Source organism: Ornithodoros turicata, chromosome 10, assembly GCF_037126465.1.
Source record: "Ornithodoros turicata isolate Travis chromosome 10, ASM3712646v1, whole genome shotgun sequence".
Taxonomy (NCBI): Eukaryota; Metazoa; Arthropoda; class Arachnida; order Ixodida; family Argasidae; genus Ornithodoros; species Ornithodoros turicata.
Window position 1 is genome coordinate 18519792 of NC_088210.1, and position 26501 is coordinate 18546292.

The 26501-nt window shown below is 45.8% G+C and overlaps 5 protein-coding genes across 11 annotated transcripts in view; 2 read left to right on the forward strand and 3 right to left on the reverse strand.

Moving 5' to 3' along the window:
- Positions 1–4716, reverse strand: part of LOC135370780 (active breakpoint cluster region-related protein-like) — a 51944-nt gene extending 47228 nt beyond the window's left edge. Inside the window, exon 1 of the mRNA XM_064604617.1 lies at positions 3247–4716. Within this exon, the coding sequence (XP_064460687.1) occupies positions 3247–4522 (1276 nt within the window). The 5' untranslated portion in view covers positions 4523–4716. The remainder of the gene's footprint in view (positions 1–3246) is intronic.
- Positions 4680–7550, forward strand: LOC135370783 (telomere length regulation protein TEL2 homolog). Its single transcript, XM_064604624.1, has one exon. It carries the CDS (start codon positions 4933–4935, stop codon positions 7342–7344), a length of 2412 nt encoding a protein of 803 aa, XP_064460694.1. The 5' UTR covers positions 4680–4932; the 3' UTR covers positions 7345–7550.
- Positions 7356–26501, reverse strand: part of LOC135370781 (BLOC-3 complex member HPS4-like) — an 82158-nt gene continuing 63012 nt past the window's right edge. The window contains exons 2-13 of one of the 6 annotated variants that reach the window (XM_064604622.1): positions 13406–13538; positions 12939–13035; positions 12682–12822; positions 11234–11341; positions 11027–11158; positions 10855–10949; positions 10685–10754; positions 9722–10291; positions 8960–9265; positions 8032–8170; positions 7837–7942; positions 7356–7775 (exon numbers count right to left, since the gene is read on the reverse strand). In XM_064604622.1, coding sequence (XP_064460692.1) covers positions 7637–7775; positions 7837–7942; positions 8032–8170; positions 8960–9265; positions 9722–10291; positions 10685–10754; positions 10855–10949; positions 11027–11158; positions 11234–11341; positions 12682–12822; positions 12939–13035; positions 13406–13538 — 2036 coding nt within the window. In that variant the 3' untranslated portion in view covers positions 7356–7636. Of the gene's footprint in view, positions 7776–7836; positions 7943–8031; positions 8171–8959; positions 10292–10684; positions 10755–10854; positions 10950–11026; positions 11159–11233; positions 11342–12681; positions 12823–12938; positions 13036–13405; positions 13539–14445; positions 14613–16784; positions 16985–26501 lie in introns of those variants that run through there. The other 5 variants (XM_064604621.1, XM_064604619.1, XM_064604620.1 and 2 more) reach the window with 5 other exon arrangements.
- Positions 15376–16768, reverse strand: LOC135370784 (meiotic recombination protein SPO11-like). The gene has a single exon (XM_064604625.1). The coding sequence runs from the start codon at positions 16596–16598 to the stop codon at positions 15486–15488; it is 1113 nt and encodes a 370-aa protein (XP_064460695.1). The 5' UTR covers positions 16599–16768; the 3' UTR covers positions 15376–15485.
- On the forward strand, positions 17594–26384 carry LOC135370779 (putative RNA polymerase II subunit B1 CTD phosphatase RPAP2). Of its 2 annotated transcripts, XM_064604614.1 has the most exons (13): positions 17594–17835; positions 17917–18031; positions 18103–18201; positions 18840–18863; positions 18951–19016; positions 19635–19765; positions 22299–22511; positions 22716–22753; positions 22855–23546; positions 24410–24516; positions 24609–24689; positions 25208–25276; positions 26074–26384. In XM_064604614.1, exons 1-13 carry the CDS (start codon positions 17786–17788, stop codon positions 26222–26224), a joined length of 1836 nt encoding a protein of 611 aa, XP_064460684.1. In that variant the 5' UTR covers positions 17594–17785; the 3' UTR covers positions 26225–26384. The 2 variants fall into 2 exon arrangements, with proteins under 2 accessions (XP_064460684.1, XP_064460685.1); XM_064604615.1 differs by lacking the exon at positions 18840–18863 and having other exon boundaries at positions 17595–17835.

The window sequence follows — 26501 nt, forward strand, 5'->3', positions numbered from 1 at the left end:
GAACGAAAGTAAAACTCGAGTAAAGTGCTGCTTATACAACCTGTCACGCAAAAACCCGTCACAACGCCCACTCATCCAGTACCAGAAGGCAAGCAACCACAAGGACCAGCCTTTATGGTTGTATACCGTTCTACCTCAGGTCAGCGCATTTCTATGTCGTCGTCTGTCAAGGAAGCTGAACGTCACCGTACGGCCTGCCCACGATTCCTAGACGACCCCGATTTCCGGCGGTCGTCCTTGTTTAACCTCCCACACTGCCGTGGTATATCTCCACCCGAGGACATTTCCCCGTTCAAACGCAGACGACTGGTTCACTAGAAATACGCCGTGCCTTGATTATGAGTGGCAGACGCGACTAGCTGTCGGTCGAGTGCTATAGAAGTGATCCTTTTGGAATAAAATGGTGTCAGAATGAAGTATCATTCGCAACCCTTTCTCTAAGTGAGCATCCGTCGGTGAAGCAGGACCAAAGGGGCCAAACAGGCCCACGTCAACAAGCATTTATCTTTGTAAAGTGGCATCCTCGACTGCGGTTGCACAAATGCACTCATGCACGCACATAAAGCCCTGACATTGGGGGCAACCAACAGACCACCAACGTCTGAAAGACAGGCGTTCTTTGCACTCAGAAGCAGCATGGATGCCAATTAAGTTCAAGCAAGAACGAAACTTGTTGTTCTTGTCTTCCTCGTCTATATAGTCGCCCTGCTTCTGCATCATGTGCGCATGGCAACAGAATCAGCAGGCCCTGGTTGCAGAAGCGTTCCGTTTCCTGTCACGGACGAAACGCTGTCTTTCGGGAGTGCAACATGAGATGCGGACATAACTCAAGAAGATGGACGCGATATATAAACTCGCCTTTGCTGGTACTGTCGAGGTGCGGAGTTTATAGGAAAGGAGAACGAAATACTACGACGATCTTGAGTCAGCAAACACCTGCTGCATGTGGACGCCATATCAACCATACGCAATCGGATAGCTGAGTCCACGCCTTCGAAAACAGTTGTCCATCTGCTTTTGCGGACTTCATTATTCGCGATTTTTTCCGCTTTCGGTTTTACAGAAGTATGCAAAGCTGTTCCCAGTATCTTTCAGGTATAGCAGACAACGAGACTGGAAATTGTGGGTCCAGAGCGTGGTGCTCCTCTACCGCTTTTGAAAAACGCTCCCAAGAGGCAAAAGACCTTACAAGAAAAGGTTGACTAGTTAGACATGCTACGCAGAGATAAGTCAGCTACTGCGGTTGTTCGCCAGTAGGGCATCAACGAGTCGACGGTCCTGCCTTGTGTCATTCGCGAATTTTCACTTTCGACGTGGTTCTTCGCCCCCTAAAGCCAGGGCAAGGGCCAGCCGTACTCGAGAAGTTCCACGCAAACAAAAACATTTGTGCAACGAACCGTACGCAGTGTTCACAAAAGGTTATGCGGACGGTGCAAAACGAAAATAGCTCTCTGCACGAACACGGAAGCAGGCTGTGAAAACACAGCAGCCTGAGCATGGCGTACACAAAAAGGTTGAACGCCAGCATACGCCTGGAGGAGCGGCGGGGTGGGGGGGATGGAAGGCAGTCAGACAAGCATCGCCCGATAGCCTCGCATCTTCTTTCATTTTCTTGTTTCTCCGTAACGGTTAATTTCCTGGACATTTTCCTCGTGCTGCATTAAACCTCGACGGGAAAATCGACCGGAAACTTTCTCCGGCCACCGTACGGGACCTTCGGACGCCAGCGTGCAGGGTGGGGCGGAATTCATTTGCCTGAACGCACGTAGTAATGCGTTTATTCCGCAGAAATCAATTTGTGGGTGGATTTCCTAACGACTATTTGAAGGCTGTCCGATTCTAAATGGTTCAGACGAGATTATGGGAACGAGTTATCGCGACTGACATCACGTAGGGTGACTGACAGGGAAAGCAAAACGAAAGGAAAAGACAGTTATGTATTTCTAGTCACGCTATTATGGGCATTACATGCAAATGTGCGTATTGTTGCGTAGTGTACTGCTTGCGACACACTTGTATGAAATCTTCAGTCAGCGCTTCAACAGCCCGTATTGGGTTTTGTCGACTTCGAAGGTGCTGTACCAATATTGTGTATGAAGGTGGGCCGTTTGCCACAGGATCCTATTAGTCAGGACTCAGGAGCAATAACCTTGCAACAGCCAGATTTCAGATAGGGCAGACTATAAGCCTGTCGATTTCAGGCAAGTATGTCGCAAGCAGTACACTGCAATGCGCCCCACGGGGCCTTTAAGGTGTAACAAATGAAATGTTTGACAAAGCTAGTTCGGTTTCACATTTTCAGATGACCCCTACTTGAATTGTTTTCCTAATTACTGCAAGATTGCACTGCCAGCGTCCAAAACGTACGCAGAGCCCAACTGATGAACTGGAAGCTATATGCGCGTTTTTAAACCGATGGTCACCCAGACCACTTGTTGCCACTTAGCATGGCATAGTCAGAAACTGTGTGTGAATCGAGTCAGAAACTGTGACAGTATTACGCATTGTGATTCGGATAAATATTGGTTCCGTTACTGCAGTGAAGAAGTGCGGCGAGCATTGAAGCTGCGTTCCCACCAGTTGTGCTTATATTTCCGTGTCGATCCCCACAGCAACCGTCGTTGCCGATAGCACCGTCATGGCGGCCCTCCCTACCGGTACGAACTTTGTTCTTGCGTATGAGTCACAACAACCAACGCGTATCTACGCATTCTCTTTCACGACTATTGTCTTGTAGCACGACACAAGGTGCAGTATGTAGAAAGACCAAAGGTGGGGAAAAACAGAAGAACGTTTCGTACTAGTCTCTGCATGAGCTTCAGTACCTTCCATCGTGTCCTCGCGGTCCTTGGACTAACTTTCAAATGATACGAGATACGAGTTAACAAGAAAACCAAACCAAAAGCAATACGTTCAAGTGCGCAGACAAAACGAAATCTGCAAGCCTGAGTCAATGACAACAAGAACAAAAAGAGGCAAACTAAACACTGACATCTAACCCATAGGTTGGCACTTCGCCAGATATTCGTTCACCATCACATCACCTTGTACTCATAGCCCATAGCCCATCACATCAACATCATCATTCAACTTCAACGTCACACGGCTCTATGACGTGATGGTGCATGATGGCCGCCATCACCAGCGATAATCATTTGCCGATCTATGACCTAGCATCCAACAGAAGCATCCTTTTTTCTTTTCTTTTTTTTTGCTAGTTTGTTAGTTGAGTTGTAACGAACTGACCTGAATCGGCGTCCAAAATCTCTTCAACCGTCATCTCTCCATTGGCACGGTCGCTGCGAGCCCCTGCGCTCTGGTCGCTGCTCGTTGTACCCGTCCCCATGCCGTCGTGGTCTAAATCCGCGTCGCTGGACATTGACCGGAGCATGGAGCCGTCCTCTTCTTCTGAATCCATAGAATCCGACGCCTTTAACAGGGCGATATTCTCATACGTGGCGAAGCTCCTTGTGTTGAGAGCAGAAACGACATCCAGTTGCTCGCCATCCGACAGTCTTGCCTGCGACGTGGAACCGACGAACTTTCCGAACTCCACGTAGTCCGGATCCACAGCCTCGTCGTCTTCCGTTCCAGCACCGTTCCAAGACGCTTCTTCGTCGAAGGCTACCGTATCGTAAATAACGTCGTCGTCTGTAAACTCCGCACTGCCATGAAGAGCAGACCCCTCGTCTGCATCTTGAGCAGCTGGCGCTGACGGAAACACCTGGGCCTCCGTCGGTGGCGGACGGAATGTACTGAACGCCATCGGCGCCTCGGTTTGTTTACAGGTCTGGGCCTCCACTGTGTCTGCCTCGTGTTTCTCGACTGTCTTGTCACATCTTTCCTTGGTTTTCTGTCCTTCTCGTGGAGATACGTACTCACTAGTCGCAGCTCCAGATGGAGGTGGCCACTTGCAGCGTTTCGGTGGCGGTGTCGGAGGTTTTTTGCGTCGCGGTTGTGGAGAATCTTGATGGTCGGGTCTGTCCAAAGATTGCGAAGTTGGCAATACCTTATCCTTTGTCGACGAAGAGGGTGCGTTGTCACAGCTGGACGACCGGCTTATCCCGCTTACTGCGATAACTGTCACGTAGGGTTTATCCACTTCACCAGTGCTGTTCCTAGCGCCCTGCGACTTCTTCGTGGTGTCCGAAACATTTGGAATGTCTTCATCGGACTGCTTACTGGCCAGTGATTTATCGGATTTTAAGACAGAAGCATCGAGCGAGTTTGACAACCCATTCGAAGCGGCGACGCCGTCGCTATTGTGAGGAGTGTCGCCATTTTGACGTTCGCACTGGTTCAGTTTGCTCGACGACGTCTTCTTTACCCGACCGGCACCCGCCAAGTATGTTTCGAAGTACCCCACAAGGAACTCCTCCTGCTCGAGTTCTTCTTTCAGTTGGGCCACACGCTGTCGATGAGTCGCGAGCAAGGTACGAACGTCCTCCTCCCATATCAGAGAAAGTTTGGAGTGCGGAAATCGTTCAGCCCAGTTCCTCTGTAAGTCGTTGAAAGTTTCCATGACCGCACTGTCAGGCCGCTACTGACCACGTAAACATTCACATACACAGAAGACACGAACACTGACACTTCACCGAGTGATATCCAAATACGTGGATGCACATTAATCCATAGTTCCCTCGCCGAATGAACCCCGAAAACACAGTATGACGACACAGCGAAACGCTCCAACGCTTGAGGAGCGACTGATGTGATTTTCAGCCCACCTACGCTGTGCGTCGCCAGCGTCGACGGATGTAGTGCCCTCTCTTGCACTCTTTCGAAAGGTTCCAGTTTCTCGTGGTTGTGTAATCAAATGGTCATTGGTGTTGCCGCATGTTTACAATTTCGTTACGATGTGATGTGTGTTGATGCGAAGGATATTGATTATGTGATTTGTATTGTCGTCGCTCGGCTTGCTTTTCTTGATGCATGTATGAAAGGGGAGGAAAGATAATGGCTCCTGAAACAAACACGGCGAATGTGATTGAATTTGTGAGAAGAATTCTGTCGGGATCTGCACAATGTCATCAGTTAGACATCATTGAAAATGTTTTAGAATGCCGCACTGCTCTCAAAAATGAAGCGTCACACGATCCTAAAGTATCCTCATCGTATTGTCACCTCATAAGCGCATTACTCGAGTGCCTAAACGCAAATTCTCTCCGTACCTCTGAAGAAGAGGAATTGTTCAGCAAGCTTATCCTTTGTGGGGCACCCGAAGACGTGTTACTGATATTGACAAGTACGCTTGGAAACACACAACGGAGCTACAAACAGGATAAGATAGTGCTGCTTCTGTCTCAATTCATAGAAAACGGACACGTTGAAGAATTGTTGAAGGGCTTCTGTGAGTGCAAGGGCTTTTCGAAAGACGCTTCGTGGAACGAGCTAGAAACTGTTTTGATATCCATCCCAGAACGTCTCGCAAACGTTTGTGGAACAAACGTAAAAAGCTCTCTCACCTCCGAGAACTACTACAAGACGATATACCGATCACTGCATCTGACCCTTTTGCATCTCTGCGACAAAATACGGGTCGGTACTGATGTCAACGTAACCTACTTAAGCCGCTTACTGGGAAGGTTATGCGCAACAGGAAATGCTCTCTGCTTTGCAAGAGTATTGCTACCCCAACTGGTGAAACACGCCAAAGAAGACTTCATATTTCGCCGGTTATGCCACACACTCGTCACCAACGTTCCGGATTCCTCGTTAGAAAGTGTAATGACAGCTATTCTAGCACACCTTACTTGCTACACCCAAGTCGACTGGTTATGCGGCGATAGCGTGTGCACGTCCAGCTCATTAAAGTACATTTTCACTATGAAACTGCCATTAATGCGCAGTTTTGAAAAGGACGACGTGCTGAAGAACGTAATCGGACACTTGGCATCTTCCGAGCGGAGAAGGCCCTTGTTCCAAGACTTACTTCGTGAGGTCCTTTGTGCTTGGGGTGACAAGACTCTCATGACGCACCAGGGAGAGCTACAACAGAACTATCTCACGCGAGCACTCATGATATCGGTCGGGCACTTGCGGGAGCACGGGTGCCCAAAATCTGACGACCTCGTGCGTGTCCTCCTGCATGGTGTGCAGAACCACATAGCGTCACCGGAAGAGAAGATTAGGCACTACGGTATGGTCGTGGCAGAAAATTTGAGTTCTGTACTCCAGCCTCATGGACCTAAGCTGAAGTTTGAGTATGAAAGCAATCCCGAGACCGCACATCTGGAATCCCTGACGAACATATCCGAAACGGATAGCATAGAGCCTGTCTGTGGGAGTGATGTCGTGGAAATCAGAAGACAGTCGGAAGAATCGAAACCAACGGTAGAGTACAAGGATTTGGATAGTGATGACGACCTTGAACCGTACGATATGTCACATGACACACCATTGGCTAACAAGAAGCCAAGGTACCTCAGGGATTGCATGGAAGGTCTGCTTGAAGGCGAGAAGCCAGAATGGTTCGAGTCTTGCCTCCAGAGCGTCGAGGAGCTAATTACGAAATGCCGAGACGAGCTTCGAGACGTTGCAGCAGAACTTGCAAAGATATTGCTGTACCTTGAGGACAAGTTTTCTACAGACGGTTTCGTGAGCTCGAGACAACGGAGCTTAGTAGTGCTCACCGTGCAGTGTCCGAAGAAGGTGGCGGAGTACCTCACCGCGCAGTTTTACGACCGAAACCTGAATATTAGGCAGAGGCTCGATATCCTAGAAGTGCTTGCCCTGGCGAGCCACGAGCTTTCCACACCTGTTGCTCAAAAACCTCCGCAGAACACCTCCGTCTCTAGAATCGCAGAGAAGCACTGGGAGGTTGTAGTCCGTGAACGAATAGCTGCAAAGACCAGGCACTTCAGCAAGGGCAGGTCAAGGGAGGAAACACCAGCCAAGAATAGGTTTGCAGATGTTGCCGGATTTTTTTTCTACCCACTCATGAGATACTACGACAGGGGTCAGAATACGTTTGATCTCCTGGGTGACGACAGCTTCGTGTTAGCGCGCCTCATTTACACCCTCGGAATCATCCAGAGTTCCGCGGTGCATTCTCCGAGAAGTTGCCACATGGCGAGGTGCCTGCTGGAGTTCGTAAATTCCCTGCGGTACCACGTAGAAGCCTACGTGCGTGAGGCGATACTCTTTTCGTTGTCTATGGTATTCATCAATATCCCACCAAGTGTTCTGGTTTCGGAAGTGTGGAGTGAAATGCAAGAGCTGCAGTGCTGGTTAGGGTCGGTCGTTGAGAATGACACCAGCGAGACCTGTAAAATGCGAGCTGCGCAAGTTCTGCACCTGTTGAGTGCAGTGATGCGCGAACAGGCACCAGCACTAGGGGAATGAACAAACTGGAACACCTTTGTATCTATTTTATTGACCGTACTAGTTCATTCTCCTGCCCGGGCGTCATAGCTCTTCGCAATAATCTATTAAAAAACATGTTAAAACTGACGTCTGGTAAAATCACTACGTCACGTTACGGCATGCTTAAATGCAAGCTGCTTCTGGTAAAACAAGCTTTTTGTCCCGCAATAAATTCAGAAAGGGTACAGTATGTGTTTCTATACAGACATGCAACCATAAAATACAAGTCTAAAACTATGTTACATGAATAGACATGAAGATGAGAAATAAGTTACGTGGAAGTAAAATAAATATTTTGATGTTTGCACAGTTGACCCGGCGATAAGAACTGTGGGGCCTTGCGCTCCTCCGTGACTCTGTACGTCTCTTGCACGTCTGCTTGTGTGCTTCTTATCCATTCTCCAAAGCTCCTGCACACAACAGAAGCACATGTGGAGCATGACTCGCATAAATAACATCCCACCTCTTTACCTTACAGATACAGCATGCAAGTTTGCATTCGTAGAAACGTCTCCGTGCAAGGAACCCAAGGCACGTGCGCGAGATGGTTTGCTGCACCAGGCTGCCGAAGGAGCATCTAATACGGGAAAGATATTAAAAAAATCAAATTGTGGTATGCTACTAAACCAGTAAATCTGTAGCCGGTAGTAACAGCAGGTTTAGTACCTCCAAAGCTACGAAGTTGCTTGTTGAAGAGCAGTGTTGTAGTATCGTTATCTTCGGCAGGACTCGAATCTTTTTGACTGAGTTTGCATCCTCTTATTTCAGCTTCAATGCCTCCAAGTTGATTGAGCGCTGTGGACCACTGCGTGAGATTTTGACCCCAGCATTCAAGAAAGTCCGTGGTACCACTGCCTCTATCGCAACTACTCTCTCTTCTAACCTCATGTGTGTATCTACCTCTCTTGCACATTCTGGGAAAGAATGCAAGGAGTCTCTAGTGCGCAAGCAAATCAAGAACCACTCTCGTACTGCAGGTTGGATACGTTATTCTTGTGCAAAAAAAAATTGTGGTATTTGCATTACAACCTGCGGCAGCAAAAATATCAGCACCTATGGGGGGGGGGGACTTGCACTACTCCTTTACGCCATGCATTTCGGCATACTCACAAGAAGGTAGTCTAGCACTACTCCTTTATGCCATGCATTTCAACATACTCACAAGAAGGTAGTCTAGCACTACTCCTTTATGCCATGCATTTCAACATACTCACAAGACGGTAGTCTATGCTAACAGCACAAAACAATACAAAGGCCGTCACTGACCACACACTTTAACTCTGGGAGTGTTGTTACATATTGGGATAAAGGTGAACAGCAAGAGCTCACGCATTTTGATGTTCCATAACCGTGGTCAACTGGAACAGCTTCGGAGATAGACAAGCATTTCATAATATTTTCTGGCCCTATAAACCACTTAAATAGTGCTTGCAAGCAGTAGGATAACAAATCCTGTTGGCCATGCTTATTTCAGTGTAATGGCTTGCAAGAAATAAACAAAGGATGCAGAGACAACACCAGCGGGTCAGTACGCGTGCTGAAAAACATCAATCGTCATCACTGGACTAATATTGCTGACACGGAGAGAACTCACCAAGGTGGTTATGAGAGCTTGATCGACTTTGTCATCATTCTCTAGCAGAGCCACGCAGACCATTTGGCAGTGTTTCTGCACATACAGAAGGAGTCTACAGACATCATGACCGAGTTCACTGCCAGCAGAGTGCCGCAATGTTGAAGCGCGATTAAGACCTGTCCGTAACCTCTTTGAATTCCCAGCTTCCCCAGACAGGAGTGTCCGGCTCGAGGGCCTGTGTAATGTACTGATGCTCGTTTCGTGCATGGGCATGAAGTCTTGCGCTGAAGATGATGCAGCCGGTTCATCCGTCATCGCAAGGAGCTGGAAAGGAACTATAGGTGGGAGTTCGTCGGAACTATTCGTTATAGCCTCGTGTGCCGTTTTAATGTCTAACTCGCCGTCTGCAACGTCAACGAACCCGGAGTGTTTTCTCGACGACGCGGTTAGTGTTGTTGGGTTAGTCACAACACGCGGCCGCACATTCATCACGGCCGAACCAAAGTCCCTTAGTTTTGAAAGAACGCACCCTAGCTTGGAGACGTTACTCTTCCACGGGGTGCCGCTGTTACCAGTTTCTGAGCCGTTAGCGTTGTCACAGAGACCACCGTAACACACAGAGAAGTCTTGATGATACAAAGAAGGAAAGCCCTCTTGCTGCTCTAGAATGAGTGCGAATGGATTAGTATCGAAACAGTTCTCAGCTCTGTTATTTGTTGAGGACTGCACTTTGTGGCGTAAGTTAAGGTTAGTGTCTGCATCTTGTACGTGCGATGGTACCTGCAACGAGATCGCTTTCCTCGGCACTTTTCTTCTTCTATGACGCATCCTTCTCCTTAACTGTTGCTGCCGCATCCTTTCTTCCGTTATCCGAAGACACTCGTTGGCCAAGCGCCTGAGTTCAGAGATGTGTGGTGAGAGAACGGGCCTTTCAGTCCTCACTTTCAAATCTTTCTCCGAATCAAAGTCCGAGATGAAGTCGCTGTCAACAGTGCCTTGCGCTCCCACGACTGTGGTCTCCTGAGATGTGCTCTCTTCATTAAACTCGCTACTTTGAGGCAACGGCTGCAATGGTGAAGCACATGCACTTTCGCACCCACTTTTTCCTTCTGTTCTGTGGCCAGAATCAGTAGGAGTTTCCATGCTTGTACTTGGCTTAAGTAGATAGCCAGCTACGGATTCGCTGCTGGACTTTCTTTCATCTTTGTACTTATGCAGCCCAGAGTCTCTTGATTGAGATTGTGGATTGAGTTCTGCCAACTTGGCAAGGGCGTGTCGAGGTAAATACACGTACACCAGCTGTGTTCCGGGCGGAAGGTTGTTGTACAGTTCGGCATCTTGCATGGCAAACTGAAATAATTATGAATCACTCATTAGTAATATCTGCAGAGAAAACATGTAACAATAAGTACATGCTCTACTAGTAATTGCGGAACCTAATGGGAGGTCCTATCAGCACTGTGGATTTTTTAAATACATTTCTGTATGTGGAAGTCCGACACATATCATGTTAATTGGTGACAGAAGGAATTGTTTGAGTGGAGTAACTTCCTGCGCAACAAAATGCATCATCACGGAGCTCTCAAATCGATTACTAGCACGGTGTGTCCTGGTCATCAACAGATCTGTAAAACTTGGTATGAGGCTGCATTGATGACACTATAGCGTAAAAATATGGCAAGTTATGAGCATGATTCCTCAAATGACTTTTTTTTTTTCTTTCGCTGAATTTGTCGTGCCTACCCTGCTGCTTGTGACCGCTGCTAGTTGGACCAGTTGCGTTACCTCCGGAGTCAGTTGACTTGACAGAACCCTTGCATAAACGTAAAAAAATAATTTGACGTAAATGTACGAAGCACACCACAATGCGCACAAGGTAAAATGGATGTATATATACTTAGACCGATGCTCACTTGTTTTTGTAGAAAATGCTTCCAGCCAAAACAGTATCATACTCTTGGAACTTTTCAAGAAGTTTATATCCTTTGGCATATATTGAGGAAGCACACTGTGTAACGGTACAAAATGCAGTTGTACTTATAAATAGCGTTATACAAGCTGCAACATTGGGACAAAATAATTTACCTCTGGCAGTTTTAGAACAGTCACAGCACGGAACATCCTCGAAAGCTTGTCCTCAAAACAACGACTTAGTGGTAAGCTGCACTGCCAGAATTCTTTTTGTGCCCGCAGGAAATGTTGATCTGTGAGGCATGCCTAGGTGGAAGAAAGTACAGCGTAAATGCTTGTACAGAGAGCAAGAGGCAGCGATAATCAAATTTGCCTTCTTACTTCCTTCAGTGTGATGATGTCCCTGTGATAGAACTTGAACATGTTAAGAAGGCAGTCTATCTGTTGTTGCAGTATGTAGGTATGCAGGTCCCTTGCTCCACCGACAACCTGTTAGGATGGATGAATCATCTCACCTTAGGGCTACAGATTGGCTGAACGCACCGTACTACCCGGTATGAAAGGCTATACTCAGAAACTTCCAGTACTTCCCGCCTTCATTGGTATTAAAGAGGTAGTAAAGTATGAAAAATCCTCCTCAATGAACAAAGTTTAGCTTCCTGTTGTAATGTTTTAGTGATACGCCTCGCAATTTAGCGTCACATTTTAGTTATTTTAATTGTAATTTCGTAAAGCTCTAGAAATGGGAATTACAAAGAAAGAAAGAAGTAATGTGTCCATTCAATGTGGACTTCAAACAGCTTTCGTGCAACGCCAGTATGGTGAAAATTTGTACATTATTTACCGAAATACAATGCAAAGTTTGCACGAGACAAAATATTCGACCTAAGAAGCTCACAGTGGAAGTAAGTGAGTCTCGTAAGGGATAAGGGAGTGTGTTATAGGTAAATCCGCTGACTAAATAATTCGCGAACGGGTACACGAATCGAAGAACTTTCTTTTTTGCAAGTATCTGTCCAATACCACCTACAAGCTGCGCACTGTGTGAATCAGTGGGAGGCGCTCATTATTTAAATAAAAATTCAAACGAGTTTCGTGAAAAAGAAAAAAAAAACGACTTCTAAAGCAGGGCGCCGTCGCCATTAAAATGTGTACTACCCCTTTTGGAACCTTCAGTAGACACCTCTTGGGGAAAAATCTGCCGCCGAAGTGGGTCATTTGTTGCAATAAGCAATTGGTTTCCGTTTACATATTTTTGTCGCGGTGAAGCGCAGAAGGACGCTCTTCCACTCCCTTATCCACCAATGAATTACGTAATTTTGCGCTTCGACGCGACCAGCCGCGACAAAAAATATGTAAACCGAAACCAACTGGTTGGTTCTACGCACGCGCAAAACAAAGAGCTTTGCGTGGTACGCAGAACCACCACGCTCTCCTTTGCGTACGTAAAGGCCACAGCGTATGGTGCACTCACTATATTGCAGCGTTGCGCTCCCGTGCTGCGCGCGCGTACGGCTCATCGTTGCTATGGGAACGGAGAGACATTTTCCGCAAAGGTCACTTCACCGACGCAATGCAAGCAGATGGACGCGAGCGCAAGTCATCTGCCCAATGGAATCCAAGAAATGCGCGCTGCGTCGAGCAGAGAAGCAAACAGAGAGTTCTTTGGAGAAACACAACGAACGCAAAAATGTGAATGCGGCAACGCGCGCGAAAGCATTAGCACGTTTTTTGAGGAAACGCGCGTAAACGTAAACCGCTGCACACCAAGCTTATACGCAGCAATACGAACCAGCCTTAAGGTTCTTCTCGAGGAAACAATAGCTTACCAGTACATAAGACTCAAGCCTGCGCAACGCATACTTCCCACTTATCGTCGTTACAACTTCAGGAACGCTGAAGGTTTCGTCGAAGAAGTGAGCCATGCCAACGAGTTGCAGACAAAGGTGGTACCTGTCGACTGTGTCTGTCTGGAATTCCGGCAGAAAAATTATTACAAATTACTTATCTCAGAAATTGTCGGGGAGGTACGTTATATGGGACAGCTATACATGAAAATCGCAATATGGGGATATCATCCACGCACCTGCGGGGGATAAAAATAAACGATGCCATCATCCGGGTCACTTTCTTCGCTGGTGCACTTTTGCAAGTCATACACGAAGAATATCTGGTTACTTGCGCTGAAAGAGATAAGAGCACTAAGCCGATAATATCCACGAGTGCAACGGCACCGACGTGACCGCACACCGACCGTATCGCTGCGTGCAGCATCATACTATTTTGGGATAGCAAGCAGTTCTCTCCAGCTAACCTCTCCCACCAACCCACAATTACACCATATAGCCACGTGACAAAATATGCGCCATAATAGTTTCCAAAACTGAATTTACCGCCTGGTTGTCATTCACTTATGCTAATGCCGAACAAGTTGACCTTCATGATAAAATAGCAGAAACGCAGCCTAACTGGTGGACGAAATCAACGATGAAACAAGCCTGAGCATGGAAGATGACCTTCCTTTCGCTACGCTGTGCAGAAGTATCCACCTACTATGTGTATGGTGCTGGAAGCTGCTTTGGCCTGTCATGTCGCTCTTCGACACGACGGTTTCTTGACAGTCGTCTCCAAAAGGAATTCCAGCTTCCCGAAAGATCCCACGAAGTCGTCATTAGAGGATCATCCACTGCAGAAAAGGACAGTGAGTACAAAGCTGTATCCCCATACAATGACTAGTTCGCACGCGAGTTTTGTCATGGTATACGAATACAACACTTCCAGTTACGTGCTTTGGTCAATAGTACGCAAGACATTAAAAGAAAAAAAAAGTTTCCGGTTCAGGTTCTTACTGCTGGTAATGTGATTTCCTTGGCTCGATATTGGCACCACGAAGCAACTGCGGCTATACAAAAGGCCTACAGACGTGGACAGAGGATCGACAGCAGGGAGGAGTGTGAGACCAGGGGGGTTAGTATTGGTTCAAGTGTGTCTGCCCTGTCATGTGTGTCAGCAAAATAATGCTCGGATACCATTGCGAACCGTTTAGGCGTATGACACAGTTTGCGTTTCATGCGACAAAAAAAAAAAAAAAACAATGGCTGGATGGAAGTGCAGGTCTGCTACGTGTCCAGGGACTCGTGCAGTGTTTTTACTTTAGGGGCTGTTGGAATGACACAGCAGTGTGTAACATAACACGTTACTTTTAAACTTGCAATGTACGAGTTCCTGCGTGAACTCTTTCAGTCCAGAGCAATGTAAACAAACAAACAAACAAGAACACACATCTGAAAGTTTTAAATTAATGGGCCCGGTGTCCGCCGGCCGGCCAATCAGGCTCTCGGCGGACTCCGCGGAGGCGCCAATTTTAAACAAACAAACGTGGTTCATGGATTCGAAATATTCGATTCGCCGTTTTGTGCACTGGGATTCGGATCCCCGAATCTCGAATCCCTGCCTATAGGATTCTAATATTCGATTGGCCAATCCCTAATAAATACCCACTTCCAGGAGCCAATTACGCCGTGGCCTAGAGCTGACACTACTATGTCGATAATCAATTAATCATCTCAATAGGATACGCAGACCTTACTCACTCGTGTGATGCGCCGTATACTCGGAAGGACGTTTCACCATAGGGTCCGTGGGTCACACAAAATTCTGTCACGCGACACCGGGGGAAACCTGGCGCCAATCCATGCTCGCGGCCAAGAAGGCATGGTATACAAGCCACTCCACTTCTAATCTCGAGGCGGGAGCAGAGGACGTTCCAGTCGGAGGTGTCACACGGGAGCGATAGCGGCATCGATAGCGATTGTGCAAGATAAGGAAAACAATCGTGGCCAGAACCGTCTGGGTTCTATACGTAGCTGTATGGAAGTCGCAAGTTTGGTTTGTGATAGTTTGCGAGAGGGATCGTCCTGGAGTGACTCTCAAATATTGACCAGGACTCGAAGTAGTTCAATGTACTGGCTGGCAGTGCAGATTTGGGTGGGCAAGTGTTGCGATCCGACTTTTTACTATGTTCGTTTTTTTTTGTTTTTTACATGGTGGTAGAAAGTGAATTTAGCGTAAAGTAACGATGGTAGTATCTTCTGCGCCTTCTCCAAACGAAGTAATTTTTTTTACACATTTCTGGGGTAAATGTCTTGTCCTACACGTCTGTGCTGTAAGTTTCTCACCAAACAGAAATGTGTCCTGCAAAGCACCATTCCAAATGGTGTGTATTGTACAAAAAGCACAATTTCGAAGCACATATTCTACACAATTTCAAATTGCGGTCTCTACACCATTTCTATAGAAAACACCCTTTCATATGGGTGCATCTCATTTACGACGCTGTTTTAGACGAGTGTATTGCAAACGTGACCCCCTTACATGCTGAAACGCGAAAAAACAAAAAAACGCAAATAAGAAGCCTCAAAAATTTAAAGAACATTGAGAAATCTTCGCGAATATGCATGCGAAAAGTAGGCAAAGAAAACATGTTGACTCAATTTATTTTTAACTCAAAATTATTTTTCCGTAAAGTTCCAACATTACAGTCAACAAGCCCTACAGAAATAAGACGTATACACCACACACGATCACAGTGGCTGCACCGATCTTTCTCGTATACGTAGTCTTCCTTTTCATTTCATAGCCACCCGTTGTGTTTAATCTTGGACGGAATATACACATCAGACAGGAAAACCTCGTTCACCGAGCAGAGACCTTGAATTTCAGATTTGACTTGAAGCCGGTGCAATATCTCGAGCTGTCTCTTCCAAGCAGGAGTTCTCAGAATGTACGGTCTTCGCATCAGCTCTTTCAATTTCAGCTTATCGCCCGTTCCCAGACTCGCGACTGCGCTACCTTCGAGCTGGAATGTTTCAATGTCCGACGGGTGAATTCCCAACCACCTTATCCGCGGCACTGCCAGAGTCTCATCTGCGAGAGCCAGCGATCCGAATGCGTAGACGCATAGGATTTCGATCCCGTACGGGTCAGCATCCACGAGAGCGTAGACAGGCACATCTAGGTCGTCATGCAGCCTGCGTAACATTTCACGTGTGTTTACGTCCGGAAACCCTTTCCCAGTTATCAGTACACAAGGTCCGAGCAACCGAACGATCTGGGAGTCGAGAAGCTTCTGGAACGTCGCGTCTTTCTCGATTACCAAGATGAACTTGGCGGGCGAGCGTACTTCACGGATGCCTCGGACATCCGAAGGTATTAATACGTCCTTCGACTCGCAGTCAATAAAGTTGCCGTCGCTATCCGTGAAAGCAACGTTACCTGCAATACAACCTTTGGATGTGGCAAGCAAATTCAAAGCGTGTCTCTGTACTTCAAGCATGCACGCGATGTCTTCGACTATTCTGTCCACTATCCCTTGCGAGCCGAACAGCACAACGTCTTCGTAGTAGATCTGCCGCTTGGTACTTTTTGTGCCGGTGGATAACAGGTAATGTATTTTAGACAATATATGCAGCATTAAGGAAAACTTCCTCAGAGATGAAACGCTTCCAAACGCAGTCACCGTCTTTGAATGCGAAGGTTTGCGGGAAAGTCCTTTTCCGTGGGAGTAAACTACGCTATCCCACGAGGAGCGGCGGTCGTAAACAAAGATTGGCGGTTCTTCGTCCATTATCTGTTGCACGATTTGTAAAATCAGGCCCTCTATCTTTCCTATGACAGTATTTTCTTTCGGTGGAGCAGCGGACAGCAGTGGAACATTCGCGACATCGTTCAACGAATTACTACACATTTTGCAAGCGTCGTTCAAGGGGAGCGCACCTGTCGTCTGCTATGAACGCGTGACGGACGATCGTCTGCAAACTGCTTTTACGGAAACAAGCATTTCCGCGTCTTTTCTCTCCCTCTCCCTTTGAGGTAAATTCGGGAAAAGGTGAAAAAACAAATGCAGATATAGGAATAAATCATATCGACTCACCCCAGTGCAGGACATGTCCCTGCGGCCAGAAGGGGCATGCGGCAGACATTGCGCGCACTTCCGGGCGAACTGTGAACCTTTCGCCGCAGTCATGTTACGTTATACTTCAGATTGCCTTTCCATGGCCTTTCTAACCAATAACGTAACGGCACAATGATATCGGATTGCACCTTTGTGGCGCATTCAACGTTTGCTGTTGACAAAGCTAAGTCAACCCATGACTCACTCAAGCATTGTGCACTCGTGCCATGAAGGGACGCTTATCTTTATTCTTCTAGCATGCAGCTGTAATATCTGGTTTGTACCCGCGTGGAATCAACTTTCGATATCCCACGAGGGATATCATGTTGCTAGTTCGCTCACTGGCAAGACGAATTAGATATGGAGAAAAGAAAGATAGCCGCTATCATTATATCATGCCGAGAGGAACATAAAATTCGCCGGTGTTGCAAGTAAATGAACAGTGTTGCGGATTTTTTTTCGTACCATGTGTTTAGGCGGATAAAAATTACACAGTATCACTTCGGTTTATGTGCACCAGGAAAAAGCAGCGCTAAGTCACGCGTTATATGCAAAGGCCAGATCAATTGCTGAGATCTATCAAGGAATCCCATTGCGTTGCTGCTCAAGTATGTATGCTCGCGTCACTCAAGTTCACTTATGTTCAGGTTTTCGAGATTGAGCATCATTTGGAGCTCGGCCACACAGCACCGTGGTGCCATTTTATCACAGGTCAAGAACTAGTCAGATCTACATATAGTACTTTCTACCTCGTGGAACGGCAACAATGGTTGAAGGATGCTGGCTCTGGCGGGCTTTGGCTGTGGCCGGCTTTGGCTGGCTGGTTAAGCAGGCAATGGCGGTAGTAGTACTCGTGAAAATGCGTTTAAGGTGATGTTTTGTTAATATTGCGTGAAGAATCTGAAGAAAATCCACGAAGTTCATCTGTAACTGTAGCGCGAGTCAAGGGCTTCAAATGTAGATCAGGATCCTTGGTAAAAATGTCGCCCAGTGCAGTTGCGAAAGCGGACAAGTGCAGCAGCTCTGAAAGGTTAGTTCTCAGACGTTTGAGGTCTAGGCAACGTCATTACTTCTCAGAGCGTTTTGTATTGGCTACATCGAATTTTCACAGACGAGAGGCAGCCAGGAGAACGATTCAAAGACGAGAAGCATGCAGAAAGGCGGCTGCTAAAATTGTGGAGCAAATGCTGCAAGATGATGTGTCGCACGAATGGTTCTTGGATGCAGTGAGTACAGACGTCTTTGCGAGAATTCTGTAAGATCATTTTACTCACCTTCAACACCCCCACACCAACAGTGTCGCAGCTTGTCTCAGCAGGATTACGAGGATGCCGTTGAGGAAAGGGCCATCGTTCTGCAATGTGGATACCCCATTTGCAAAAACAAGATCTCACGGGTACGGTATAATGCCTCTTCGATCATAGAAATCTGCAAAGTTTATTCCATGTATCGCAACGCTGGTATAGTATACCGTACGCATCACTTTTTTTCCCCCGAAAAGAAGTTATTTAGCATATGAATATGATATAGGTTGCAGCAACAACAGGGTGAAGGCAATGATTTATTTTCACGGACTACGCTGATAATATCCAAAACGTTTAAAAACAAAATAGACACTGCTTTTGCACTCTGTAATAAAAAATAGTCCGTAACTTGCAGTACATCGGGTCTAATTACAATGATACGTAGGATTGACATACCGTGGCGTAATTTATGCAGAGTACTGATAGCAATATAAATACTTTTGCTTTCCAGAGGTCTGCATGTGGCCACTGTGGTGTCACAGAGATTTGGATGTTTCTTTACCGTTAACAGTCCAATTAAGTTAACAGGGAAATTTCACAGTATGGCCGCTGTGTAATATTTTAGAGTCAAGCAGTTAGCACCTTGGATACTGAGAATAAAATGTTATGAGCAATGTGCAACGTTGTATGTTCACTACCCTCTGACGTAAATGAGACAAGAGCTTTAAAGTATACAAGTTGATAATTGATGCCACAAGTAGTACTGATTTACTATTCATGTCTTTGCCAGGTATTACAGTTGAACCGTGCGCGTGTAAGTTTTCACGACGTCAGAATACGTGAACCAAAGTAACTGCCCTACTACGAAATAAAGCACTGATATAAATTTCTTTCTACACAGGTGCCCCCTCAGAAGTACCACATCTGTGCCAAAACTAACAGGGTCTTCGACATTACGTCGAGAAAGGTAAGCAGAACATATCATGCATAGGTAAGACCTGTTGTCAATACCTGACACCTTCAGAACTTCTTGTGTCTTGCGTGCAGTAGTCCGCACTTGTGGCACCCACTCACTCATTCTCACTCACTCTTTTCTCAGCTCTCCTGATGCTCATGCTCACCCCTACAAACTCTCCTCCTCACTCAGTTTCCCTGCTTTCCATCTTATCTTGATTATCCCTATGTTGCCAAAGCGTAAAGGTGATGTAGGGACAGATGAGCTGATGTGGTTGGGATCAGGTGAGGGTAACATGTTGTGAGGGTGAAGCATGAGCACACATGACTGGTGCTCAATGTTGGCAAAGTCTACTTTCTCTCTGTTGTCTCTGAACCGTTAACATAAGCTGTGCTCGCTCGCGAATGAAGCCCAGTCCTGAGTCATTCACTCATTCTCACATGCTCACACATGCTCAGGCCGTTGGCCACAGTGAGCACGAGTGAGCGTGCTCATGAGCGGGTTTCACCGAGGTGTGCTTGTGAGACATGTTTCAGATTACTTTATAACTATTCCATTCATAAAAGCCTGGCACGGGAGTGTTTTGTCAAATATAGCAGTAACAAACTTGATAATTGTTTCTGTCTTCAGCGTTACTGCAGTGATAGTTGCTACCACGCTTCTGTGTTTCTCAAGAAGCAGCTCTACGAAGGCCCTCTTTGGCTTAGAGATGAGACGGAGGCACCAGCGAAATATGAGCTCTTGGAGAAAGAGAAACACAGGTAGTATGATGCATTAACTTTACGGCTAGGCTATACAGGCCCCCTTACACTACATAGACATGGTGCACGAAGAATTACGATCTTGTAGCATTATACAACCAGAGTATACGGTTATGTTGCATATGCATGCATGTATGCATATGTTGCTGCACATTGTCTGCACATAAGAACATAATCATACCATGGCACAGCTGCTGGAGCGATTAAGTGATATTGTGATTACGGTAGTGGACCGATTTTCCGAACTTGACGGTGACCGGAAAACAGTCCGAATAATGCGGCAGTCCGAAAAACCAGACGGTCACTAAATTCAACATTATTTTACCACAGCTGCACCAAAGAAGCCTATAATTGTGCCCTGCCACATCAGGAACCTGCGTCATGCTATTCGCTTGCATTTGCACAGGCGTCATAGGTTCGTCGCAGATATTCGACAATAGCGACAACGCGTGCAAGCATGACTGTGGTCGATGGTTGTGGACGGTGAGGGAGATCCGTTGCAGAGCCTGACTCACTTTCCGGCTGCACAATTTACTGAACAGACGTTACCATAGCCTCGAAAGCTGACGAAGAACGACAGCGTACAGAGTGCACAAACAGAAACTGCGGAGTGCATCCTGACATCCAGAGCCGCGGAGCCGCTGTGGCGTCACCTCGAGGTACGGTTCAGAAGTTTTAGAGCAGTCTCGCCTAGGATTCCAATCCAATCCAATCCAATCCAAGTGCACAATCCAAAATGGTGGTTTAAAAGTTGCCACCGCCGCAGTGTCGAAAATAGTGATGTTGGTGCTTCTCTACAAGTGTTTTGGTATCGAAAATTGAGCATTCGGACTTTAGTCTGTCTGGAAAAACAGTCGCAAGTATTAATCCTATGGCAAAGGTCACCGTTCCCCACGTGAGTCCGAAGTATCGAACGAGTCTGAATAATTGGTGTCCGAAAAATCAGTCTGCTACTGTAATCTAATTCTAAAGGGTTATAACACTGCATAGAACTGTTGGCATTGCATGACCACCAGTGCAACGTGCTTCTGTGAAGCATTAGGTATTGCTGTTTTGTTGTCATTGTTAATACCCCTGGTTTTCTGCTGAGGCAAATCCAAATTCTGCAGCACCGACTCGTAAATTCTGCGATTTTCCGCGAAATGGGAAACACTTTATTTTCTCGAATAATGTAGGAACAAAAATATTTTATAAAATTACAGATTGAAAGCACTGTTGCGGCTCAGCATTACATACATGATATCTTGTGTTCTCTGAAAAAAAGACAGTGTGTCACCTGCAATCATTTTATACCTGCTGAAAGATCTTTCAGCATCTACAGAGTTTATAGGAACTTTGCAGGAAAATTATGGGAAGGAGCTTACAATACATGCGCTGTGGAAGTTACAGGACACCCTTTTTGTTTCATGGCTGTAGGCATTATTTAAGAGTCTTTAAAGGCATACTTCCAGACATCAAATCAAAGTCCCCCACTGCCACCGCTAAACTGCACATGGGAGGGACGCCGCCCCTTCCTCAGACGAAGTATGCACAATAAACTTGGGCTAACGATCTGTCTGTGCTGGTGGGCAGTTTCGTAAAGCAGGCTTCACCTCATGCAGGGAAGCTTCAGATGGAGCCCACTTTCGGGAGGTGTCGTTCGTATTCGGCAAATAGTCGGATATTCGGAAAATCGAATATTGGCTATTCGATTCGCGAACGAAATGGTTCGAGTGATTGATATTTGATTCGAATTCGACAACACTAATATCCGCACACCCCTAAAAATTTGGGATTCCGTGAAATTCCGTGCCAAACGAAGGATTCCGCGATGAATCGTGGAAAACCGGGGGCCTTGGTCATCGTTGAAAAGATGAAATTTATGCCAATATTTATGCAGTGGAGACTGTCTATAGTAGTCACAAGAATCAGAAAAACACATGATTGTAGTCGTTAAGTGACTATATACATGTCACTACATATGACCATACGACGTAAGACTAAATACCGGAAGACACGGTGTGCTTGGAAAATCAAATGGGGTATGTGGGGTACACACTATTTATATTAGGGAATTGCGTGACAATGAAAGAGGACCTGTCATTGGGAGAGCATTCTAGAAATAATTTTTATAATTAACCCTACCTTTAAAGAAATTGAAAAGGAATGAAGTGCGAGAAAATGTTAAGCGTGTTGGTTGAGGAACATGTTAATGACATGTTAGAGAACATGTCACATGAACATGGTAGGAAACATGGACTGACAGCGTGATACACATCCTCTGTCCGTCCGTGTTTCTTCGCGTTTGTTACCATATTAGTGAACGAAGAGTACAGTATTAGCGTGCACCTCTGTTTCATCCTGTACAGTCTGTTTTCCCTCAGTTTCACACTGCACCTTTTGCGAATGACAATCATGACAAGCAACTTTTGGTCATTCAAAATATGACATTCAAAATATGACATTCAAAATATGACATAGCAAAAAATTAAATGTCTACCTGTACTAACTGTATCGTTCACTGATTAGTTGATTGTCTCTTTCGTGGTCCAAGAGGAAGTCACGGCGAAGAGGTAGACTTTGGATGGCGTCGACTAAGTAAAGAAGAGGTGGAGATTCTGAACAAGTCAGAGAAATCCAAGGAATACCTGAAACCTGACGCCGCCAAAGTTTCTCCGTACATGACCGAAGGAGCCATTCAGAAGCTTGCAGCACGCGTGGAATGTCTCAGTGTTTCCGAGGCAGCCGACACATCAAGCTCAGCAAGGTAGAGTAAAAATAAGAAAAAGTAAATTTTATGTTTTAAGTGAAATAAGTTGCCTTACTTTATCACGCACACTCCAAAATTATTGCTTTGTTCTTTATTTGATATTTTGGCGTGATATGAACAGATAGTTTCACTTTGTTTTGTGTTCTGTACGAAATGGGCTGTGAAGAACTAAAATTTTTCTGATGTGATTTGAATTTTTAGGAAACTAGCAGCAGGACATACGCAACCACGTCAAGAAGGTAACCCTTTTGTTTTGATATATCTTCTGTTATGGCTTTCATGCTCTGTTGAGAAGATGTAGGATGTCACTCTGATTTGTACAGAGTCTAATTCTACGCAGATAAGCCTTCAAAAAGTGAGACCCCTAAAGCTGAGCCGTCAACATCACCAAGAGTGCTTCCTGAACAGAAGCCAGAACTTTCCACATCCTCAGTTCATCATTCCAAGTCACCTACGGGTTTATGTGAAACGTCCAATTCGGGAAGCTTCAATTCCTGGATGAAAGCACTGGAAAGTGAACACCAGAAGATCATGCCACAGTCCTCACAAGCCCAACCTGAACTTTCTCCACTAGAAAACGCAGAGAAGACACTCCACAATTGGATAACAATAGAGACGCTGACCCTTCTGTTGGGCAAAAAGGCTGTTGACCGGATGAAGGCTTCGAACCCTAGTTTAGGGATGTCTTGTGAGGCCGAGAGAAGAGCTGACCATTTCCGAACCCTGTATGCTAGGATTTGCAGAAAGCTCGACAGAGAAGAAGCCGAAGAAGAGCAGTACTTCAGTAAGGTGCTAGATTCTGACGATGACGACGACGATAGCAAGGTGCAAGCAGTGCCAACAGCCACTGTTCCTTCGATGACAGAATTGAAGCGCGATGCTGACCAAGCACAGCTGAGAGTGTACGGCTTCTATGCGGGGCAGTTGGACACAGCTGATGACGAAACGGGTGCAGAAGAGAGTGGAGGTGAGAAAAAGAACACGACAAAGAAGACAGCGAAGAAGGTTGAGAAGAAAAAGCTAAAAAGTAAAGTGAGTTTGATCTTCAAATGCTTAGAGGTCTGCAGAACATAAATTGTGAAAGCAAATGTGAAAGTGGCCATGGAATCTTGGTGTGGTGCAAGATTGAAGACGCTACATACCGTATTTACTGGCATAATTTGGGCACTTTTCCTCCCAAAAAAGGCTGGAAAAGTTGGGGGTGCGCAAATTGCAAATTTTTAAACGCAAAATTCCAGAATTCTTTTTAGTATGGCAGTTATGTAGGCTCTCGGTAGAGCCAATTTTGATGTTATCGCTGCGTTGCATCGACGTTGCGCAAGTGCGAAAAAAGTACCCGAATACCGTGCAAACGGCGACGGTCAGGACGCAAAATGCCGGCCCACTGCCGCTTGTATACCGGTGAAATACGTCGAGACACTGCTGGAAAAACGCCGCTAGTCGCACTTGACAACCGAGAGCACGCTGCTCGCCAACTTTGTCATGTTGTGCTGTAAGGTTTGTCATAGCCTGTTTGTCCAGCGTTTCTTTCCGTGTTTTGGAGTTTGAGTAACAGTATCATCCATCGCATCAGTGGACCATCACCTGAAAGTGTGTGCAAATCAAACAAAAGCACCGCAGTACCTTCGTAGCGCAGAAGGCGCTACCAAAAACAGTCGCTACGATCGCTGAGACGCGTTTGCCAGATACCCGCACACGCAAAAACGTGTGTGTGCAAATTACGCAACTTTCTTGTTTTTGTGCCATTTTTAGTGCTAAACTGGGGGTGCGCAAATTATGCGATGGCACAAAATATGCAAGTAAATACGGTAGATCTAAGTGGAACCTCAAAATTTCAACTACTATTTCTGCCTTTAGGATGTACGAAACAAAAGCGCATTCTATTTACCTTCCAGGTTCCTGAGATTCCACGTGACGTAAAGGATCCTATATTGCCTGTGGTAGACAGCCATGCTCAGAATTTGCTCAGGTGCAGGATTCTGCTTGACAGAATACAAAAAGTGTAAGTGGCCAAATGGAGATGTCAGAAATTCTTGTACCTATGCATCAGTTTTGATGATTGACAATGATTTCATGACGCCGATTTCACGTTAGGCTCCCGGATATCCTGGACCTCATTGACGTAGAGCTGGCACAAGTATCGTCTGACCTCAGAGACCTTGTCTCATCATTTAGGTAAGAGTGCTGTATTTCAGGTAGGGTACCATGTCTTCGGAAAATATTTTTGGCTAGGTTTGGGATCTTTGGAAATATTTACTCTTGACTGAAAAGCTGAAGGTTATAGTATTTTAATTTTTTTGTATCATTATCTACCTTCTAGACCAACCCAGATTGCAGCACCTTACTGTACTGTGCCTTGAGTATTGTGTTCCTTACTGCATCCATGTTATATTGGTGCCACGTAGAATTTTGAATTCTCTACACTTGGGTTTAACAAGAATGACAAAATGGCACAGCTTTTGAAAAAATCGGTGCATTAAATGTTCAGAATGCTCTGTTAGTGTTAAAAAAATCATGAACAGAAAAATGGTTGGAACTGTGAAAAGGTAAAAGTCTTTCGGAGAAATGTGGCCTTACAAAAGATTAATCTGCGAGTGGATTTCAGGTCTATATTTTACTAAAGAAAAAAATGGGATCCTGCTTACGGGGTATGGGCTTTGGATGGTCTGTGTCTAATATACTGCTCCATGCAGGTTAACTGCTGAAAACGTCATATTCAAGATGCAGGCATGCAAGGTGATTGCTCTCTGCCTTGTACTCATGTAAGTTGTCATTTGTTGCACTTTGCAAACTTGACCCTGTGTTGTTTGAAGTGGCAGTAGAGAATGAAGAGATTAGCTTTAGCAGTCACCATTCCTTGTAGTTCAGTCATTGATTAACAGTATTGACATGATCAGTTTAATTGCTGTGATTGATGTAACCAAACTAGACAGTCTATAGAATTTTATAGGCAGTATAGTTGAGTTACATTGGTTACAGCGATTAAACTGATTACAGTAAAGCCACAATTACTGCGCACTTGCATGAGCGACAACCCAAGGGAATGTTCTTGTGGAAGAAAAAGCAAAAAGTGCTCACGGAGCGGAAGTTCCGTCACGTCTTGTGGTGAGCCTTGGCGCAACGTCCAATTATCGGGAGTGGCCTACTGGGCACATAGCAGACGACATGATCTGCCCTGTCATCTTCTACGGAATATCTTGTGGCTGAGATGCAGGATGCTCCCATGGTTAGAAGAGCAGGAAAGGACGTTCCGTTGAGCGCACAGATGGTAGCAGGGAGCTTGGGTACTTTGCACATCCTGTGCTCGTGTATTCTGGGGAATGTCATTCGTGTGAATACACATGTACGTGTACAATCCTTTCATCAGTTTGAATGTCCCTTTTTGGCACTCTTGAGCCCTGGACAAACTTTGCCCGGCAGCTCTCTCTCTTTCTCCTGTACTTGAGGGGAGGCCTTGTGAGGCATGTTCTCGCTGTTATCCAACACATGTATTTGCACTCGAAACGTACTGTCAAACTTTTCCACTATTCTCGACATTATTCCATTCCCCGTTTTTTAGGCTAAGCAAGCAGAATGAGGCTCTACAAACGGCCCTACAGGATAGGAGACAGAGAAGCCTCTTGGAACCATTCCTGGACGACATTGGCATTACGTTAACCGATGCAGAACACCTGGTAGAACGCCTGTTAAGTTTTCCTAATATTCCTTAACATAGGATGTTAACAGCATTTGTATAAATTATGTATATATGTATGTACCGATAAAAGCGATCCTGATGGGGGGAGGGGAGGTTATGCAGGAGGTTAAAACATTTGTTGTTTACTGGAAGGGAATAAAGTTTTTATTCTATATGAATAGAGAAATAGTCTACACTGCGTTGCGTGCTTTGCCACCATGCTTTTTCACCGATATGTTTGAGCGCACCAAAGCAATTGCTCCTATTCATTGTTAAAATTTACGGCATTAAGGGGGCATTAAAGTGCAAAA

Bases quoted from the DNA above. Each gene is read 5' to 3' on its own strand.
- LOC135370783 (XM_064604624.1), top strand. From the start codon at position 4,933: ATGTATGAAAGGGGAGGAAAGATAATGGCTCCTGAAACAAACACGGCG.
- LOC135370784 (XM_064604625.1), bottom strand. From the start codon at position 16,598: ATGTGTAGTAATTCGTTGAACGATGTCGCGAATGTTCCACTGCTGTCC.
- LOC135370779 (XM_064604614.1), top strand. From the start codon at position 17,786: ATGTCGCCCAGTGCAGTTGCGAAAGCGGACAAGTGCAGCAGCTCTGAA. The intron at 18,032-18,102 runs GTGAGTACAGAC...CCACACCAACAG, and splicing joins ACGAATGGTTCTTGGATGCA to TGTCGCAGCTTGTCTCAGCA. The intron at 22,754-22,854 runs GTAACCCTTTTG...AATTCTACGCAG, and splicing joins TACGCAACCACGTCAAGAAG to ATAAGCCTTCAAAAAGTGAG.